This window comes from Dasypus novemcinctus, chromosome 4, assembly GCF_030445035.2.
Source record: "Dasypus novemcinctus isolate mDasNov1 chromosome 4, mDasNov1.1.hap2, whole genome shotgun sequence".
In the NCBI taxonomy this organism is placed as follows: Eukaryota; Metazoa; Chordata; class Mammalia; order Cingulata; family Dasypodidae; genus Dasypus; species Dasypus novemcinctus.
In genome coordinates this window covers 101,045,125-101,063,739 of record NC_080676.1, presented here as the reverse complement: position 1 = coordinate 101,063,739, position 18,615 = coordinate 101,045,125, and the positions used below count along the sequence as shown (strand labels likewise).

General features: G+C 36.7%; 1 protein-coding gene across 4 annotated transcripts in view; it reads left to right on the top strand.

Moving 5' to 3' along the window:
- Positions 1 to 16,418, top strand: part of CEP97 (centrosomal protein 97) — a 47,556-nt gene extending 31,138 nt beyond the window's left edge. For 3 of the 4 annotated variants that reach the window (XM_004479234.4, XM_012519936.4, XM_071214856.1), the window contains 6 exons: positions 4,083 to 4,247; positions 4,980 to 5,113; positions 6,682 to 7,453; positions 10,961 to 11,036; positions 13,210 to 13,884; positions 16,267 to 16,418. In XM_004479234.4, the coding sequence (XP_004479291.1) occupies positions 4,083 to 4,247; positions 4,980 to 5,113; positions 6,682 to 7,453; positions 10,961 to 11,036; positions 13,210 to 13,884; positions 16,267 to 16,296 (1,852 nt within the window). In that variant the 3' untranslated portion in view covers positions 16,297 to 16,418. Of the gene's footprint in view, positions 1 to 4,082; positions 4,248 to 4,979; positions 5,114 to 6,681; positions 7,454 to 10,960; positions 11,037 to 13,209; positions 15,688 to 16,266 lie in introns of those variants that run through there. The other variant, XM_004479235.5, reaches the window with a different exon arrangement.
- The last annotated feature ends 2,197 nt before the right edge of the window (positions 16,419 to 18,615 follow it).

Sequence of the window (18,615 nt, the reverse complement as noted above, 5' to 3'; positions counted from 1 at the left end):
TTGAGGAAGATGGCTGTAGCAATTTTTGCATCATCTATCCCCCCTTTTTTATTACTAGAGTATTTTATTATTTTTTTAAAAATTTTCTACCCCCCCCCCGGGGTTTTATGCTTGCTGTCTGCTCCATGTGTCCATTCGTTGTGTGTTCTGTGTTTGCTTGTCTCATCTTGCCTTTCTCTTTAGGCGGCACTGGTAACCAATCCTGGGACTTTCTGGAGTGGGAGAGAGGCAGCTTAATCACTTGCACCACCTCAGCTCTCTGGTCTCCTGCATCTCTCCTTTGTGTCTCTTTTTGTTACATCGTTTTGCCATTCCAGCCCTCCGCACAGGCCCGCTTGCATTCACCAGGTGGCCCTGGAAATGGAACCCTGGGACCTCTGATGTGGGAGGGAGGTGCTTAATCACTTGAACTACCTCCCTCCCTGTTCTCTACTCTAAACTTTTTTTTTAAAAGATTTATTTTATTTATTTCTCTCCTCTTCTTCTCTGTTGTCTGCTCTCTGTGTCCATTCACTGTGTGTTCTTCTGTGACCGCTTCTATCCTTATCAGCGGCACCAGGAATCTGTGTTTCTTTTTGTTGCGTCATCTTGTCAGCTCTCCGTGTGTGCGTGCCATTCTTGGGCAGGCTGCACTTTCTTTCTCTCTGGGCGGCTCTCCTTATGGGGCACACTTCTTGCGCGTAGGGCTCCCCTACAAGGGGGACACCCCTGCGTGGCAGGGCACTCCTTGTGCGCATCAGCACTGCTCATGGTCCAGCTCCACACAGGTCAAGGAGGCCCAGGGTTTGAACTGTGGCCCTCCCATGTAGTAGGCGGATGCCCTATCCATTGGGCCAAGTTTGCTTCCCAAAACTTTGTATTTTATACATGATTTTTTTGTAAACCTAAAACTTTTTAAATTAAAAGAGAGACTTAACAGTCATCTTGGATATCCAGCCAAGTAGAGCTCACAGATGACTCCAGCCCCACCTCCAATCTGAATGCAAACACATGAGATCCCAGATAAGAACCCCCTAGTTCAGCATAGACAACTCACAAAACCATGCAATAATAATAAATTGGTATTTTAAGCTACTAAAAAAGATAGCAAGAAAGAAACCTGCATATCAACCAGTTGTAAGGTATGGCCTTATTTGGATATTGATTTGAAAAAACTGATTAAAAAATGCATTTTTAAAAACTATTGGAAATATAAGCACTGACTGAATATATATTTGCCTTAAAGGAATTATTAATTTTTAAATTTGGAATAATAATATTATGGTTATATTGTTTTTAAAGAGCCTTATCTCTTAAAGATATGTACTGAAATAGTCACAGATGAAATATGTTACCTGAGATTTGCTTCAAAATAATATGGTAGAGGAGTGGAGGTGGCTAAAGCAGTTGAGTACCCACCTCCCACATGGGAGGTCCCAGGTTCGGTTCCCGTGCCTCCTAAAGGAAAATAAAAAAGAACAGACAACGAGCAAACAGACGAATGAGCCAACTCAGGGGAGCCCATGTGGCCTGGTGGTTGAGCGCCAGCCTCCCATATATGAAGTTCTGGGTTCAGTCCTCAGTGCCGGTACTTTAAAAAAAAATGGAGAAGGGGGAATGGATGAAGGTACAGTTGAAACAAGACTGGCTGCTATGAGTTGGTGAGTTGAAAACTGTTGAAGGTGTATGATGGATACATGGAAGGTCATTATACTACTCTATTTTTGCATATGTTTGCATATTTTCATTAACATGTAGTGCTACAATTTTATCATTCTTTAATCTGCCACTCAACATGAGATTAAGGTTAGATCATACTCTCTTACTCTGTTTTATATTATTATTATTACATTAGTATATTAATACTATATAATTGATATACTACATATATTGTTATATACTATTATTATATTATATACAATTATACAATATTATGCTATTACTACACTAAAAATGGTTTAAAAATCGCTTCCAATCTACAACCATTTTCTTGGACTTTTATAATAAGATAGCTACATCACAAACTGTTAAATCATCCACAGTTGTATTACACACTTAGAAGAAAGTGGTCCCTTTAAAAATAGTTTAAGGGAAGGGGACTTGGCCCAATGGATAGGGTGTCTGCCTACCACATGGGAGGTCTGCAGTTCAAACCCCAGGCCTCCTTGACCCATGTGGAGCTGGCCCATGCACAGTGCTGATGCATGCAAGGAGTGCCCTGCCATGCAGGGGTGTCCCCCGCGTACGGAAGCCCCACGCCCAAGGAGTGCGCCCCATAAGAAGAGCCGCCCAGCGCGAAAGAAAGTGCAACCTGCCCAAGAATGGCGCCGCACACACTGAGAGCTGACAAAACAAGATGACGCAACAAAAAGAAACAGATTCCTGGTGCCGCTGATAAGGATAGAAGCGGTCACAGAAGAACACACAGCGAATGGACACAGAGAGAAGACAACGGGGAGGGGCAGAGAGGAAGCAGAGGGAAATAAATAAAAAAAAAATACAAAGCTTCCTTATGCCACCCTACTATTAATACCTTGCATTAGTATGGCACATTTGTTAAAATTCTTGAAAGAACATTTTTATAATTGTGCTATTAACTATTGTCCATCGTTTACAATAGGATTCACTGTGTTGTACAGTCTTGTGGATTTAAACATTTTTTTAATTCTAGTACCATATGCTCAACCTAAAATTTCCCCTTTAAACTCTATTTAAATATATAATTCAGTGCTGTTAATTACTTTCTCAGTGTTGTGCTACCATCACCACCATTCATCACCAAAACTTTTCCATCAAACCTCTTATGCCTCTCTTAACCTGTAGATTCCTTCTCTCTCTTAATTTCCTTGTATTGTCTTCTCTTTTTTTAATTGAAGAAATCAGATTTTTTGTCTTATAGATTTTTCCACTCTGTTTATGTTACTGATTGCATCCCCGTGTTCTTTGGCATATTTTTCTTTCTTTTGTATTTCCTGTAAATTGATAGTTGGATGTAGAGGTTTTATCAGATTCAAGTTTGATTTCCTTTGTGTGGGAGTACTATTTTTTGTGGGTTATATCTGAGGGCACATACAGTCTGGTTGTCTCTCTTTATATGTAACTATTAATGATCAGTGCCTAAATCTATTTATTAGAGGTTGAAAACAGTGAAATTCAAATTCTCCCAATCCATTCATTTCTTTATTAGTTGCAATACTACATAGTAACTATTTGGTTGCCCATTGGAATAGTTTGTATAGGAAAGGTAGAATAATAATATTTAATATTTACTGTGTATTCACCAGTAATGAGTTGGTGGTTCACTAGCATCTTCCAATTGTGACCGATTAATTTTGCTTATTTAAAAAGTATCATTATGAACTCATATTCACGGATTTAAATACAATTGTGTATAGACACTTGAGTTTCACAGAGTGAGTGGAGGGAATACTCATTACTTTTTTTTGAAAATAATTAAAAAGTATTTGGAACCCGTAATGCAACTTTGTGGAAGTGCCTTTAAGGAAGAAAAAAAGTTTAAAATATATTAGAGTAAGGAGAGTGAGTCAGAAGGATAGATTTTTAGAAACTTGGGTGAATTTTATTTTTTTTGTTGTTGTATGGGTTTTTTTTTGTCTTTATTCATTTTTAAAATATTACATTAAAAAAAATGAGGTCCCCATATACCCCTCACTCCTCTAACTCTACTACTCCCCTCATAGCAACATTCTCCTCCATCATCATGAGACATTCATTGCATTTGGTGAATACATCTCTGAGCACTGCTGCCCCTCATGGTCAGTGGTCCACATCATAGCCCACACTCTCCCACGTTCCATCCAGTGGGCCATGGGAGGACCTGCAGTGTCCGGTAATTGTCCCTGTAGCACCACCCAGGACAACTCCAAGTCCCGAAAACGCCTCCACATCTCATCTCTTCCTCCCATTCCCTACACCCAGCAGCCACCATGGCCACTTTCTCCACACCAATGCCACATTTTCTTCAATTACTGAATTTTATTTTTGAAAAATATCAGTGGTATTATAAAGATAAATTAAGAAGGAAGTTTAAGCATCTTGTCTACCAAGTGCCATTTCCTCTTCTTTATTTTCTGCAATTCCAGTTTGAAAGCTGAATGGCTCTATAGTCAAGGCAAGGGGAGAGCATATCGGCCTGGCCAACACATCCAGCTTGTCCAGTATCTGGCTACAGTCTGTCCTCTCACTTCTACACTGGGCCTTCAAACTGCAGAAGATGCCAAACTAGAGAAGATTCTGAGCAAGCAGAGGTAAGCCCATCTATTTGTAGCAGCTAATGAATTTACCAGTGAAAATACCTTTGAAACTTTCCTGCTGTTAGTGCATCCAATTAATAGGTCTGAGACAAGTGATACAGACCCCATCCTGGGCATTTGGGCCCCTTATCACTGGGGAAATCCTGTAGGGCAGTTGAACCATGCGGTACAGTCCAGCTTTCTCTACAGCTTTAGAATTGCATTTTGATCACTTCTTCAGCAGGGAGAACCAAGCAGTAAGGAGAAATGAGAATTTTTTAAATGTATGTGTCTTGTTAATGAAAATGTTTCATATTTCTTTAAAAACTTTTTATTTTCTAATAATTTAAAACTTACAGGACATATACAAAACTAATATAAAACCCAAAGAGAACTCCAGCATATTCCCACTCCCCGCTCCATCCCAGATACTTATATGGATTTTTAAATAGTAACATTAAAAATATCTAGAAGCATCAATAGCCACTTTTTTTTTTAATTAAAGATCCTGCCTTTAAATGTGTATGTGCATGTGTGCATATAAGAGCATCTATGCAATTTAAATATATATTTCTTAACCTGTTCTATCCAATATTTTCAAATGAGCCTTTATAATTTGGGGTTGATTAAAGGTACTTAATTTTAAAACTTGTGAGTGTCCACCTTTTGGACATCATTATCTAGGAAGCAGAAAAGTTTTCTTTTGTGTGTATGTATTAAATTATATCAGATATTGTTGGTTTCTAGGTTTCACCAGAGGCAGTTGATGAACCAAAGCCAAAATGAAGAGTTGTCTCCCCTTGCTACTTTTGACACAAGGGCATCTCTTTTATCTGAGCGTTCAAGTCCTGTTCAAGATTGCCAAATAGTCCAGGAAAGCGGTAAAATAGTAACTTATCCATAATTCCTTTTCTAGTTGTTTGATATGTTGGGTACCATAAAATGTAAAAAGTGCATATTTTCATAATTTTTATTAGTGTATTAACCTAAGTGATCATTTGAATTTGTATGTGTGTGTATGCTTATGTTTATGCATGTTATTAATATTTTATTTCTAATTTTTAAAGAATTAAAGCAGTGCTACCTTTTGTATAGACCTGATACCTTAATTATTCTTATGATTATTACAAGAACCCATTTTCTTTTTCTTTTTTAACAAATCAATTTTTTTGGATACATATTAATTAGGCATACAATTCATCCAAAGTGTACAATCAGTGGTATTTGGTATAATCACATACTTGTGCATTCATCACCTCAGTCATCATTAGAACATTTTCATTATTTCAATTCTTTTTATTTTTTTTATTTGAGAAGTTGGAGTTAACAAAACAATCATGCCTTCATAGGATTCCAATACATTGCCCCACACCAATAACTTAAATTGTTGTGGCATGTTTGTTACAAATGATGAAAGAACATTGTCATAATATTACTGCTGTTTATAGTCCATAGCTTATTTTTGGTGTGTTTTTCCCACAAACCATTCTATTATTAACACTGTGGATTAGTACTGTATACTTGTTATAGTTCATGAGAGAACTTTGTCATATTTGTACTGTTAACCACAGTCCATCATTCACCTCGGGGTTCTCTGTTATACTGTCCCCTGCCTTGTTCAAATCCAGTCAAAGTGTAGACTCAGTGGCTCTGAGTTTCATCACAGAGTTGTGCTATCATCAGCTCAGTTCATTCAGAATATTTTCATTAATCCAAAAAGGGAAGATCCCATACCCTCTTCTAGTACTTTCTTTGTCATTGCTGTAAAAATATTACAGTACTGTTAACTATAGTCTATGTTATATTAGTTGTATTTTCCCATGTTATCTCCATAACAACCCATTTTCTTTTTTTTTTTTTAAGATTTATTTATTTTTTATTTATTTCTCTCCCCTTCCCCCCACCCCCCTGTTGTCTGCTCTCTGTGTCCATTTGCTGTGTCTTCTTCTGTAACCACTTCTTTCCTTGTCAGCGGCACCAGGTAGCTGCGTTTCTTTTTGTTGCATCATCTTTTTGTGTCAGCTCTCTGCATGTGTGGCGCCATTCTTGGGCAGGTTGCACTTTCTTTCGTGCTGGGCAGCTCTCCTTATGGGGCGCGCCCCTTGCACATGGGACTCCCCTAAGTGGGGGACACCCCTGCATGGCAGGGCACTCCTGTGTGCATCAGCACTGCACATGGGCCAGCTCCACACGGGTCAAGGAGGCCTGGGGTTTGAACTGTGGACCTCCCATGTGGTAGGCAGACGCCCTTTCCATTGGACCTAGTCCACTTCCCACAACCCATTTTCTTAAAGAAAGAAAGTTTAATTTGATGGTTTAGGTATTTTGGAGGAAATCCCTGAAGACTTTTTTTTTTGCCATGTTTAGAGATTAGATTTAATTAGAAAAATAGAGCTTAAAACTCTTTAGATATTTAGTGGTTTAAATGATATTCTGTTTCTTCTTCTAGAACCCGTCATCCAAATCAATTCTTGGGTTGGGATAAGTAGTAATGATGAGCAATTGTATGCTAAGAATAACTTTCCAGCCTCCATACCTACTACAAGATATTCCCGAAATGACCTGCACCTGGAAGATATACAGACTGATGAAGACAAGTTAAACTGTAGTCTTCTTTCTTCAGAATCTACTTTTATGCCAGTTACATCAGGACTATCTCCAGTATCACCTACAGTTGAGCTGAGGCTACAGGGCATTAATTTGGGCCTAGAAGATGATGGTGTTACAGATGAATCTGTTAAAGGGATAGAAAACCAGGAATTGGATAAAGAAGAGGAAAAGGTCTTGTGGCCTACAAATAAGAATTCTGTTCAAATAATGAAAAGTGAAATTAATACAGAGGTAAATGAAAAAACTCACTTGTTACCTTGTTCTGAGCCAACCATAGCTAGAGCTGTCTTGAAGGATGACAACCCAAGTCTTATATCTGTCCCTGAATCATTTGGACACATTGTCTTCCATTCACAGCCAGACAGCGAAGAAAATATGTCTCAAACAGCTTCAGAGAAACTTCCCTTCAAGGTTTTAACTCAAAGATCTGTGGCTTTGGGGCAAGATAAAGCTATCCTTTTGAAATTGAATGAAGCAGCCACCAAGCTGCAGGCCTGTTGGCGAGGCTTTTATGCCAGGAACTACAACCCTCAAGCCAAAGATGTACGTTACGAAATTCGTTTGCGCAGAATGCAGGAGCACATTGTCTCCTTAACTGATGAAATAAAGAGGTATGTCAGAAGACCTATTCAAGTGCTCTTTTGTTGGTTTGGGGGAATCTGATTCTTAGCGCTGATTCAGAACATTGAATCATTGCTGCTTTGGTAGGAGTACTATCTTGGTGTGCCATGTTGCCACTGTTTGTTTATTTACCTGTTTCCTATAGTGTACTGAAGGCATCTTGAGGGCAGAGACTGTCATATACTTCTCTGTCCCTAGCCAGCAGTTGATACACAGGTGGCAATGTAGCCATAAATGTTGAATGAATGAATGTGAGCATTATGGAAGAGCTTTTATAGGCATCTATAATTGGAAACATGGAAAAATACAGAAAATGTAGAAAAAAATGAGTAAATATAAAAATGGAAAGTTGAGACAGTCTAAATAGAACCCAGTAGGTGACATAAGAATCAAAGAAAGTAACAGGGATTCAAAAGGGGCTAAAATTCTGGGGTTACGATGGGAATTACTCCTTAATTTTACCATGGCTCACAGACTTTACTGATTGCCAACCCAGGAAAATTAGGAATTCATAAATTTATTTTGAATATTAATACCACACTAGTGAATATTAATATTATCAAGTGAAAGAGAAGGAGGCAGCAAAAGAGTCTGAAAAGGGGCAGCCACAATGGTAGGAAAACTAGGTGAATGTGTTTCCCAGTTCCAAAAGAAGAAAGTGTTTTGGGAGAGATGTGAGGTGCCATAGGGTAAGGGCAGAAAAGTTACATTTAGCAGCTCAAAGTCATTGGTGACTGTTTTGCGGATTCCCAAGGTTACTTTTAGGTTCGATGGTTCATTAGAATTACTCAGGAAAACTGTTACACTTACAGTTATAGTTTATTACAGTAAAAGCATACCAATTAAAATCAGTAAAGGAAAAAGGCACATAAGGCAGAGTCCTTAGGGTACAGGCTTCCAGTTGTCCTCTCCCAGTGGAATCGTGCAGACAGTGCTTAATTCTGCCAGCAACTATGTGTGATACACAAACAAAGTATTGCCAACCAGAAAGCTCTCCTGAGACTTGTCCTCCAGGGTTTTTTTGGGGTCTGTCACATAGATATTCAGACCCTACTGAATGGGCTCTAGACCCTAGCCTCCTCCCACCCCCTCTCCCACAGAGGTTAAACTGATACAGGGTTGCCCAGGCCCCAGGTGAGCAAAAACAGACGTTCATCTTAAATCACAATGTTAGCCTGAAATCTCTGGTGTGACCCTGGGCTCCCATATACAAGGACCCTTTTATGAGGCAAGATATTCCAAAGGCTTAGATATTATCTTCCGGGAGATAGATCGAGGGCTTATGGCCACTGCACAGTGACATTCCTAAGAGCAGCTTCAATGGAGTATTGGGATGAAGGCCAGATTGGAATGGGTTGAACAGTGCATGCAAGGTGAAGAGTTTTTAGGAGTCAGTGTAGCCAGCTCTTTTAGGAAGTGTTCTGAGGGAGAACAGAATAGGGTGGTTGCTGGAGGAAGATATGGGGTCAAGGAAGGTTCTTTTTTTTAAAGATGGGATTTAACTGTAGCATGTTTAAGTGTTGATGAGATAGATGTAGGGATTCTTAACCTTTTTATGTCATGGTGTGAGAGGTTTAAAAGAGATCGGTGTCAAGTGTGTGAGGTAATCATCTTAAAAATGAGCTTATGAGGGAAATAGAATAGGATTGCTGGACAGTGTGAGGAATAACTTAAAGTGCAGAACAGTAGGTCAGGTTGTATGATTTTTATCAGCATCTCTCATTTGTTCTGCTTTGATGCAGACATGGTTGATTGGGTTCAGCTAGGAGTGGGTTTTTACAGGTGCATGTGATGGCAGCAGGAGGGGAGAGAAGGGCAAGAGAGCTGAAGATATATCCAAGGGAGTGATTATAATGATGGATATTGGAATTTAAACTAGGTGAAAAGGAAATGAATACAGGCAGGGAGTCATTGGATTGGAGATGTAGATGAAAATTGGAGGTCTAGATTGTTGCATTGGGATATAAGAGAAATTGAAATGGGAGGATAAGAAGGTAGTGGTTGGTAGGTAGGTGCTTAAAATAATTTAACAAATGGTGTAGTAACGATATTTTAGTCTAGGGTGAGACCTTGAGGCTGGGCGACTGACGTGGGGTCGATGATTATTGTATGGAACATCCATGTAAATATTCAGGTCTATGAAACTGATGAGAGGATGAGAGAGAGGGGCCCTGAGTCTGGTGCTGAAACTCCAGTGATTGGGGATGAGTAATGGTTGACAAGGAGTTTTGGACAATTTAGCAGGATGGCAGGCAGGAGCTGGTGTTCTTGAAGAAAGAAAACAAAGAACAGTTTGAAAACAACGATCAGAAAGCAATGTTCTGACTGATGAATGACAGAAAAAAATAGCCTCCACTTGAGAGGGCTACAGTGCCCTCAAAAGATGATCTGGGTTTTATAAAAATTCATGGAAAAGGTGAGTATTTAAGGGAGTTTGCTGATTACAATTCAGGAATCCCAGCCAGATGGCACAAGGGAAGGTTTTTGGGGGCCAGAGAAAGTGACAATTGTGTCAGGGATACAGGGCAAAATGGTGGTGACAGTCTGGGAGATAATAGATCACCGTGGAGGCTTGGGTTTTTGATAGGTATAAGTATATAGAAGGCAGGTGCGTGTGAGTATGGAGCAAAGAGTTTAGTAGGGAGGTATATTAATGACAACAAGGAGTTTCGTGGGAGCTGGGACAAACAGGGATGTGAAGCGAAGCTTGATGGGATTATCCCTTGCTGGTCTCTTAGAAGAGGGTGGCTCAAGCTATAGAGTTCCTTTTTTTTTTTTTAGATTTATTTTTTATTTAATTATTCACCCCCCTCACCCCATTGTCTCCTCTCGGTTCATTCATTGTGTATTCTCTTGTGTTCGCTTGCATTCTTGTCAGCGGCATCAGGAATCTGTGTCTCTTTTTCTTGCGTTATCTTGCTGCATCAGCTCTCCGTGTGTGCAGCACCACTCCTGGGCAGGCTGTGCTTTTTTTCATGCGGGGTGGCTCTCCTTACGGGGCGCACTCCTTGCGCGTGGGGCTCCTCTACACGGGGGACACCCCTGCATGACACGGCACTTCTTGTGCACATCAGCACTGCATGTGGGCCAGCTCACCACACGGGTCAGGAGGCTCTGGGGGTTTGAACCCTGGACCTCCTATGTGGTAGGGGGATGCTCTATCAGTTGAGTCAAATTTGCTTCCCTATAGAGCTCCTTTCTATGGCTCCATCCCCTTTGGTGTGATGGCTGGGAAACTAAGGCCAGATGAAGAGCCATTTGGTATTATTTTTTAATCACTGGCAGTATTTTGTAGAACTGATATAATCTGTCAGTCATATCTTCATTTAGCTTCTACTTTGAGTCATAGTTTAAAGTTTCAGCTTAGATATTATAAAAATGGAAAAGACTATTATTAGTATGTTAATCTCTTCACTTTGCATGTGTTTAGTAGTTGTAATGGAAATGCAAGTCAAAGCACCCTTCCTGTACCAGAAATATATTTTGAATTATTGTAGATTGAGAAAAGAAAGACATGAAGAACGTATTAATACATTGGTACAAGAAGAGGCCGTCAGATTCCTTTGGAATCAGGTAAACCCCTTCTTTTGATTGACCTAATGTAAGAACAAAGGTAAATTGTAGATTTATTGAGATAATCATAGAGTAGTCAGGCATATTCAACATCCTTTCTTACCGTTTGTGTTTGTTGCCATTACTAGGACTGTGTATTTTGTTAACGTTTTGTTTAATCTGAACAACAATATTTTCATACGTTTGAGAAGGAAGAAAAGCTTAAGGGAGGTGACTAAACTGAGAGGTGATGTTATAATTCTCCATTATGTATAAAAAAACACAATTTGAAGTTTGATGTCACTATCTGGTTTATCTTGTTAAACATTATTTTGGGACTGTTTGAATGAAAAGTGATTAAGATAGTGTTGGGGATTGAATAAGATGTTATTAGTTAAGTTGGGCCCAAACTGAATGGGAGGGTGGGTCTTAGTCCTATATGGTTCAAGTCCTTATAAACAAAGGAAACTGAAACTCAGGAAAAGCCACGGGGAAGAGCCAGAAGATGGAAATAAGTGGGTTCAGGGAGAGAAAGGAGAAGATGTTACCAGATGCATTGTCATGTTATGGAAAAGCCAAGAAGCAAGGATGCCTGGTAGCCAGCCCCAGAATGCCACAAAGGCATCGCTTTGCTGATGCCTTGATTTTGGACTTCTTCTGACCTCGAAACTGTGAGCCAAAAATTTTCTTTTGTTTAAGCCAACCCATTGTATGGTTCTTGGTTTTGAGGCTAGAAGTCCAAAACTGAGGCATCAGCAAAGTGATACTTTCTTCTTCAAGACTGTGGTGTTTTGTGGCTGGCTTCCTGAAATCCTTGGTCCTTGGCTTTTCTGTCACATGGCAATACACATGGCAGCATCTTTTCTCTTTTGGGTTCCTTTGACTTCCAGCTTCTGGCAGCTACTCCCCATGGCTTCTCTTTCATGAGTTTCACTCTTATTTTTAAAGAACTCCAGTAATCTAGATTAAAACCCATTCTGATTCAGTTGGGCCATACCTTAACTGAATACATATTTTGAAGAGATATTATTTACAGTGGGTCCATATCTCCCAGAATGTGGACCAAGACCAAGAACATGTTTCAAAATGGGGTACACAGTTCAGTCCACCACAGATGGCTGGATATGTATGTCTTAATATGTACAGCCAAGTACTTGGGAGAGAAAATTTGAATTCTGTAGCAGCACACTTCAGGGATAGTTTAAACAGTCAGTTTTACTAGTCTTGTATTGCATCAAATACTTGATAATTTTTGGAAACATTTTTACAGAAGAATGTGTTATAATATGATTTATCTATAAAATTAAAAATTAATTATTGATTTTAAGGTTTTATAATTAACAATAGCAGGGGAATGGTTAAATTATAGAATAACAGTACTGTGGAATACAATGAGGTAAAAAGAATAAGGTAACAGTATGAAATAACATGACAAGATCTCCAAAATAATATTGTTCAGTAAAAAGCAGCAAATTGCAAAACTATATGTCTATTAGAATTCCACTTAGGTTTTTTATTTAAACCTGTGTATTTGAAAATATATAGAAAAAGGCCTAGAAAGATATACATTAAACTTTCAATGATTTACCTCCGAGGGCAAAGAGAAATTTTTAAAAAGACTATATATTGCTTTCTTGCCTGTAATTTTTATAGTATTTTTTGTGAAGTTTTAAGAATATTTTTAAAATGTTAAGGTCATACTAAGAGCTTGGGATATTTTTAGGCATTTTAGAGAGTTGCATATACTATATTGTCAGATAATGTTTAAAAACTTTCTCCTTACATGGATATCTAAATGAGACTTTTCATAGGATCTACTCATATTAGGCTCCTCTAATCTGTCTTATTGACTAGATATCAGTATATATTGAGTACATTATTGACTGCTCAGTCAACTGGATATGTACTGTTGTGCTTTGGATTGTTTTTCCAGCAGAAGCAAGAGAGTTGCTTTGGCCCATCCTCACTTTCCTGGTGAGGACCTTTTATATCCAACGAGACATACCATTTGTGCCAGACTGGTTTAGGTTGGGAGTATTATGAAACGGGCAAGGGCTTTGAAGTCAGGCAGTTTCCAATTCTAGTTCTGCATTTACTAGCTTCATGACTACTGGGAAAAAAGCTTCAAAGGGCAATTGTAAAGCAAGTATGATTTTTATTTTTTTTTCATTTGTTTATATTCTCTGGTTTATAGGTAAGGTCTTTACAGGCTTGGCAACAGATGGTGGACCAGCGCCTCAGTTCTTGGCATACCGATGTTCCTGTATCAAGTACTTTGGTACCATCTAAGCCTCTATTATCCACCGAAAACCAGGAGCTCTCTTCTGATCATAATTCTGACTGGGTCATTGCTCCTGATGAAGCTCCTCAAGAGAAATCCTTACCAGAATTTCCAGACTCTGGTTTTCATTCCTCCCTAACAGAACAAGTTCACTATTTGCAGGATTCTTTGGATTTTGAAAAAAGTTCCACAGAAGGCAGTGAAAGTTCCATAATGGGGAATTCAGTTGACACAGTCAAATATGGCAATGAATCAGACTTAGGGGATGTTAGTGAAAAACATGTTGAATGGAGTAGGGAAAGCTCAAACAATGAGCAGGATAATAGTTTGCTTGAACAGTATTTAAATTCAGTTCAACAGCTAGAAGATGCTGATGAGAGGACAAATTCTGATGAAGGAATAGGAGATAGTAAGCTTCCCATAACTCATTTTCCAGAAAAGTTAGATGCCTTGTCTGACAGTGTTGCTATAGGTGAGACTCATGGCATATCTGCTGTTTTGCAAGATGAAATCAGCCAGACACCAGAGAATTGTAAATTAAATAAAGAAGTTCAAGAGCAGCAGTCAGAATGTGATTCTACATTTCAGGTATTAAATGTTGGTATTACTGTTTAGCATGTCTCTGATCTCTTGGGAAGCAGGAAGTTCACTTTTCTTAAAAATGCTTTCAGTTGCCTTTTTTGGGGGGAGTAATCCCCTCAATTTTGTTACTATTTATAATAGAATTTGTTTTCTCATCTCATATTTTCCAGATTGTAGATACTGAGCTGAGTCTTCATTTTTATTTTGCTAACCTTTTACTTAGCTATAATGTACCAGACAATATATATACTGAAAGCTAAATGCACTTTTTTTCTTAACAAATGAATTGTATCAACAATGTTCCTGTTTCTTTTATGTACTCAGATTATTTCATTTGAAAATAATTATCTTAAAATAGGAAATTTTATCTTAAAGTTATAAAAAACCAATTTTGATTCTTCTGTATATGAGGAAATTAATTATGTCATAAGGAATGTAATTTGTTAAAATGAATATAAATGATGAATATGAGGATGATGAACTATTTAAAGTTGCCAGACTTCGTAGAGTAAGAACAAATTAGTCAAGGAAGGCATTCTTTTTTTTTTTTTTTTTTTCATTTTCACTTATTTATTTTTAAATTTTTATTGTGGTAACATATACAGCATAGTATTTCCCATTTTAACCACTTTCAAGTGTACAATTTAGTGGCGTTAATTACATACACACTATTGTGCTACCATCACCACCATCCATTACCAAAATATTACTGTCACCCCAAACAGAAACTCTGTACCCCTTGAGTAATAACCCCCCTTTCCCCACCACAATCCCATCCCAGGTATCTAGTAATCTTCTTTCTGTCTCTTATCAATTCACATATTCTATATATTTACATAAGTGAGATCATACAATATTTGTCTGGCTTATTTCATTCAACATGATGTCATTAAGGTTCATGCATGTTGTATCATGGATGAGAAGTTCATTCCTTTTTTTAGCTGGATAATATTAGTTTCATGTATTTTTTTTTTAATTATTTATTATTATTTTTTTAAATTACATTATGAAAAATATGAGGTCCCATTCAACCCCACCGCCCCCGCCCCCCACTCCCCCCACAGCAACACTCTCTCCCATCATCATGACACATCCATTGCACCTGGTAAGTTCATCTCTGAGCATCACTGCACCCCATAGTCAATGGTCCACATCATAGCCCAGACTCTCTCACGTTCCATCCAGTGGGCCCTGGGGGGATCTATAATGTCCCGTAATTGTCCGTGAAGCACTATCCAGGACAACTCCACGAAGGAAGGCATTCTTACAGGTAAATTTAGGAAGTAAAGGTAAGAGTAGAGGATTTATCAATGGGCATGATTAAATTGTCTCATGGAAAACTTTAGTTAATGTCATGCATCATATGAAGTAAAATGTTTCATCCAAGATTAAAATCAAACTTGCTTAGAGCAACGCAAGAGTATTTCTCTTAGATATGAAGAATGCAGATTCTAAGCTCCATTCACATGGAATATTGTCATGGCAAACATTTATTCTCTTATCATTTTATGTTTTTTTACCTTGCAGATAAGCATTTATGTGCCAGTACATTGCCAGAAATTAATGTATGTTCATCTTCTTTACTTTTGCTTGTATTTGTTCACATATTTTGGCAGAAGATCCATGGCTGTTCACTTCATTTCTAGTGGTAGAATATGAGTAGCTTTTTTTAAAGAAAAGAACTATTTTCTGTGAATCTCTGAAATTTTGTCACATTTGGAAGACAATTTAATGATGGTTAAAAAAACACAAAACCTCAATTATTTCACTACTTGTTAAAATATATATATATGTAACTTCAAGAAGAAATGATGAGTGTGTTTGAAAGTTATAGATGAGATACATTTGCAAATCAAGGATCATTTTTGGAAGCTTAATATTTTAATCTTGGAGAATGTTTTAAGATAATTAAACAACATATATCTTATTTCCCCCATCCATGGCTATACACCTGTTTAAAACTATAGCAATACTTTTGTGTTCTCTAAATTTAGGTGCTAAATATCTATTCATTATTCTGTTACAGTTACTAGGTCTGTCCCCATCTTTGAAATATAAAATAAAAACTTCCACCCCTTCAAGAATAAAGTCAGGGATCACATGTTATACTTTGTTGAAAGTTAGAAACATTTATACAATATAGTGAGATGTATTTTTCTGGGTTTATAAACATGTAGCACTCAGGTTGAGAGCACTTGGATTTCAATTTCAGAAATCCAGAATCTGTTACAAAGGAAATGTTTTCTCTTATCACCAAAACAGCAGTCTGACTTTCAAAATGATTTTCCCTAGTGAAGCATATGTAATGTTGGGTGCATATTAAATAAAAATGGAATATTTTACTTTTTGAATAATTCTAATTATCTTTCATATTTTTCTACTTTACAGTTAAGTGCCTCATTTGCTGCCCATAGTTAAGAAAGGAAAAAAACCCAACTTGCATTGCACTAGTACCAAAGTGCTACTTCATGGTACATTGATTTTTCATAAAAGCTGCTGAAATATCACGGTTCAGTATTAAGTAAGTTTCCGCTAATATATTCGCCTTCCTCTTTTTTTTTTTGATAAGAAATGGCGAAACACAGCTAAATTCATTTGAACATCAGCATTTATCAGCATGATTTCCTTTTCCACCTTTGCCTTGTTTTTCTAGCCCATAAATAGCTTCTGAATACTTAATAAAAATTTGATAGAATATGATAATTAATATTCTGCTTTTCGTCTGTATTTTACTTAACTTTTACTACAGTTTGAAGTACAAAATATGATAATTAATATTCTGCTTTTCGTCTGTATTTTACTTAACTTTTACTACAGTTTGAAGTACAAAAATATTTAGTCTCCCACCACCCTAATTGTATAGATTATCTTGAATGTAGATGAATGAAAGTAATGTAAATTATATTATAGAAATCACTGGCATAGACTTAATATATTTTGATAGGCTTATAATGTAATTTTAAAGTACTTTATGTAAATAGATATTTAGTTTTAACTCTATGTGCTATATATTAGTCTGGTCAAGAGGGAATAGGTCCGGTAAGGCTTGGGAGGTTGAGTTATTTAACATGGTCTTTGTAATTTTTCTAACAGGAGAGCTTTAGTTCAGCTGTGCTATTTTAGGTCATATCAGTTCTCTTGATTTATGAAAAATTCAGTGTGTCAATTAGAAATTCTTTTAGAAGCACAGAATCACACCATGGGAGAGATGTAAGGAAATGTATTGATTATCTATTCAAATCTGTTTGTTTTAAAGATGAAACTAAGTAGCAGAAAAGTTAAATGACTTGTCTAAAGTTATTGTATCTGAAAAATATTATACCCTCTTCATTAATCTCTACATTTATTGACTCAGTAGAGAAGTATTTTTATGTTTTTCATTCTCTTCAAAAGAGAAAAATGTTCGAAGAGTTCAAACTTTACCACTCAAGGCAGAGTTGTTTGTAGAAAGTAGCTAATGCTCTGAGAACCGAGTGGTTTTTCTCCAAGAATTGTTATTTGATTAAAATGGTTTAAAAAGCAATAATAGGTAATAGTACAAAAGAATAGAAAAGAATAGTTGCATCTTAGAGTTCATTTATTTGATGACAAGGAAGTATAACAGGTTTCTGAGATAAAATTTTACGGTGAAGTGCTGAGTTTGATTATGTTTCATCTTCAGTTTTACAGAACAACAGATGTTAAAGTTTTAAATCTTTTGGTGTGCAGAAAACCATGATCATGACAGTTGAAACATATACAATTTAGCTTTATTTTATAAATTTAATTGTAAAGGCCTCATCAAATGCATGCTTTAGGAAAAGGTTCATTTATTTAGCACACGATTATTTATATATATATGCTCATAACTGAATAAATGAGTGCCATTCTTGAGTATATATAATTTTATTTGTTTTGGATTATTTTAAATACATAAACACTATAATAGTGTATTTTCCTGTTTCTACTCAAGACAAGTATACTTCTATTTTTCACAAATATTTTCAAGAACTATGCAGGCTTAAGATATTATACTATCTCCTTCCCCCCCTTTTTTGGTGTGAATTCCTAGAATTTAATTTATAACATTAATAATATAAAATACAGTAAGTATCCTTTTTTCCCCTGGAGAACTAAAACACAATAAAAAGAACGTAGGATGAGTCTGATCAATTTCCCATTCATAAATGAAAAGGAAAAGGGACTTCATTATTTATTTATATTTTTATTTTGCCATTTATCTTATTAAAGGATATTCATTATATTGTAATGTTTTAAATTATAAATATATGACCCCTCATTCATGAAGTAAAGTCAGAAAGGTTCTGTAAAGAATATTCTAAACATTTTTCATGAGATTGCTTTTCTTGTGCCATATTAAAGTTGAAAGTCAAGTAAACAAAGCAGTTCTTACATGCCATGAAGAAAAAATAATTGTCTTTAAGAAATGAGGTGTTTTTTAAATCTGTGAATGAATAAAAATCATACTAAATTTTAATTCCTTTATTGACTTTAGTGGACAGCAGGAATCACTTTGTAGTGACTGTTAAATTTATAATTAAATTTGAGTGTTTTATAATAGTTGTAATGCTCACAATAAGAGTTTAAAAATAATTTATTGTGGACTATTTTTAGATTTCTCTTTAATTTTGGTGTAGAAATAGTGGGTGATTTAAGTGGGTATGGACTGTGTTTATGAAGAGTTACTATTTTATATTATAATTTGTATTTGAGGTTCTAATTTTAAATAAAAGAATT